At 46.2% G+C, this 2,172-nt stretch overlaps 1 protein-coding gene across 2 annotated transcripts in view; it reads left to right on the plus strand.

The window, feature by feature from the left end:
- RNF139 (ring finger protein 139) overlaps nucleotides 1-2,172 on the plus strand; it is a 29,448-nt gene that overhangs the window by 13,657 nt on the left and 13,619 nt on the right. Inside the window, exon 1 of one of the 2 annotated variants that reach the window (XM_008564554.1) lies at nucleotides 7-207. The exons of the other annotated variant lie outside the window; for it this stretch is intronic. Within the exon in view, the coding sequence (XP_008562776.1) occupies nucleotides 27-207 (181 nt within the window). The 5' untranslated portion in view covers nucleotides 7-26. Of the gene's footprint in view, nucleotides 1-6; nucleotides 208-2,172 lie in introns of those variants that run through there. 2 annotated transcript variants of the gene reach the window in all.

Below are 2,172 nucleotides of genomic sequence, written 5' to 3' on the forward strand. Positions count from 1 at the left end.
GCCCAGCCCCGGTGTGGCAGCGGCTCATGGCGGCAGTTGGGCCCCCTCAGCAGCAGGTGCGGATGGCCCGTCAGCAGGTCTGGGCGGCGCTGGAAGTAGCGCTCCGGGTGCCCTGCCTCTACATCATCGACGCCATCTTCAACTCCTACTATGATCCCACCCAGAGCCCGCTCTGCATCGTGCTCCAGATCTTCCTCCGGCTCCTCGGTAAGGGGGGCGGGTGGCGAGTGTCCCGGGACTGCACCGGGGAGGGGGCAGGCGCACGCAGACCGCGGGTCGTGTGTGTGTGGGGGAACCAGTCTCATCCCCTGGAGGGGCGTCTTTGCGGGGTGGGAGAGGGGAAGGAGAGGATACTTGTCTCGGTTGACAGCGGAGTGGCCCTTCCAGCGAGTTGGCCCCCTCCTCAGTCTTGCATCTGGCGAGGCGGGGAGCGAGCACGGATGTGTGAGCAAGCGGCTCTTCGCCTACTGTTTGTCTTGGGGAATGAGTACTGGCTTACCGCGTCCTATGCGACAGCCTTGGAAAAACAGCAGCTCTGCTTGTCCCAGTCACGCCGTGTGTGACCTTGTGCTTGTGCCATGGTGTGGGCCTCAGTTTCCCTCTTTCCGAAATGCAAAGTGCTCGTATGTTGTTACTGGTATTGCACCCACGGGTCCACAGGTTCGGGAAGTGTCTGCGATAAATGACATCCAAGTGAAGGAGACACGGTTTCGAATGTCAGACCTTGAAGCCTTTACCAAAAATCCCAGCCGATACCCTTAACGAGTCCTAAAATTTTCCATGAGTAAGTGAGAATGTATTGAAAATACGTATAAAATCTTGACTAGAAAGATGTTGGATGAGACATTGGCAAGAGACTAATGAAAATCAGTCTTTGTTGCATATGGAGTGTTAAATGTATATTTCACTCCGCATCTCCATCTTCACTTACATCACCAGAGTGAGAAGCATTTATGCGTAAAAGAATTTTTGTAAGTAATTGCAAGTTGGCAAATTTTGATGAGGTAATTCTCGTGATCAGTCTTTAGTAGGCTAGTGCTTTTGAACTGTTGCTGAGGGCAGGCTGATGGCGAGATCCTTAACAAGCCATTTGTTGCTTGATTCCTACAAGAGTCAATAAAGGCTGAATTTTGTTCTTAGCAGTAAATAACAAAATTTTACATTTGTCTGAGACTTTACTTTGGCAAGACATTTTCACTGGTATTATATAACCTAACTTCAGACATTCCTCAGAGGTGGATGGTGTTATTCTCACTTTACAAATGAAGAAACTGAGGGTCATAGGGGTTAAGTGTTATACTCTGGGTACACAGCCAGTAAGTGGTTGCCAGAGCCTGGGCTTAAAAACCTTTTGACATTAAGTATGGTTCACTTTCCTCCTCGTACAGCCATAGTCCAGATACAGAAAGGTGTAGTAATGATCGTATGCTAGATCTTAAAACTTAAAGATGTGAATGTGATGTTCTTTAGCACAAGGCTTCTCTGTAACCCACGGGCTACTTGATTACAGACATTCCTACTTGCGCAAAAATATACTACCACCATTTATTTGTGGCAAAAAGGGGGCTGTTTAAGAGTTTTCTGCATATTCACTGAAGGAATAGTGTAGCCACTGCCTTGAACATTCTTGCATGATTCTGTGAGAACCCCTTTGGGACCTGGTGCTTTACTTCAGTACTCTGTTGAGCTTCAGGCTAGGCAGTGTTAAGGAAAAAGAGTATTTTCCTTAATTAAATCATTTGTAGTTTAAGAACATTGAACAAAGTAATCTGATGTTTTCCTTGTACTCTATATGCTTTTTATGATAAATCACGGAAGTTTACATTTCACAATTTAATGAACGTGACTTCAGGAGAGTTACTTAATTCTCTTGGTTTTCTTACCTTTATCCTTTTAAGGATGGACAGTGATGGCATCTGTATCATAGGGTGTTAAGGACAATAAATGAGTTAGGATGTAAGCGCTTAAAACAGCACTTGGGGCTAAGTGTTAGCTGTTTAGTAAGTCTGGTAGGTTTTTGTGGGGGGGGAGGCGGTGGGCTGCCGAGTATAGGGGACTGAACCCTTGATAGCTTGATAGCTTTTTATTATTATTATTATTATTTTTTTTTATCTTTTTTGTCTTTTTCCGTGTCTGGCAACGGATCGCAACCCTCAGTGTTGCCCCCGTACC

Source organism: Galeopterus variegatus, unplaced genomic scaffold (assembly GCF_000696425.1).
Source record: "Galeopterus variegatus unplaced genomic scaffold, G_variegatus-3.0.2 Scaffold188, whole genome shotgun sequence".
Lineage (NCBI taxonomy): Eukaryota > Metazoa > Chordata > Mammalia > Dermoptera > Cynocephalidae > Galeopterus > Galeopterus variegatus.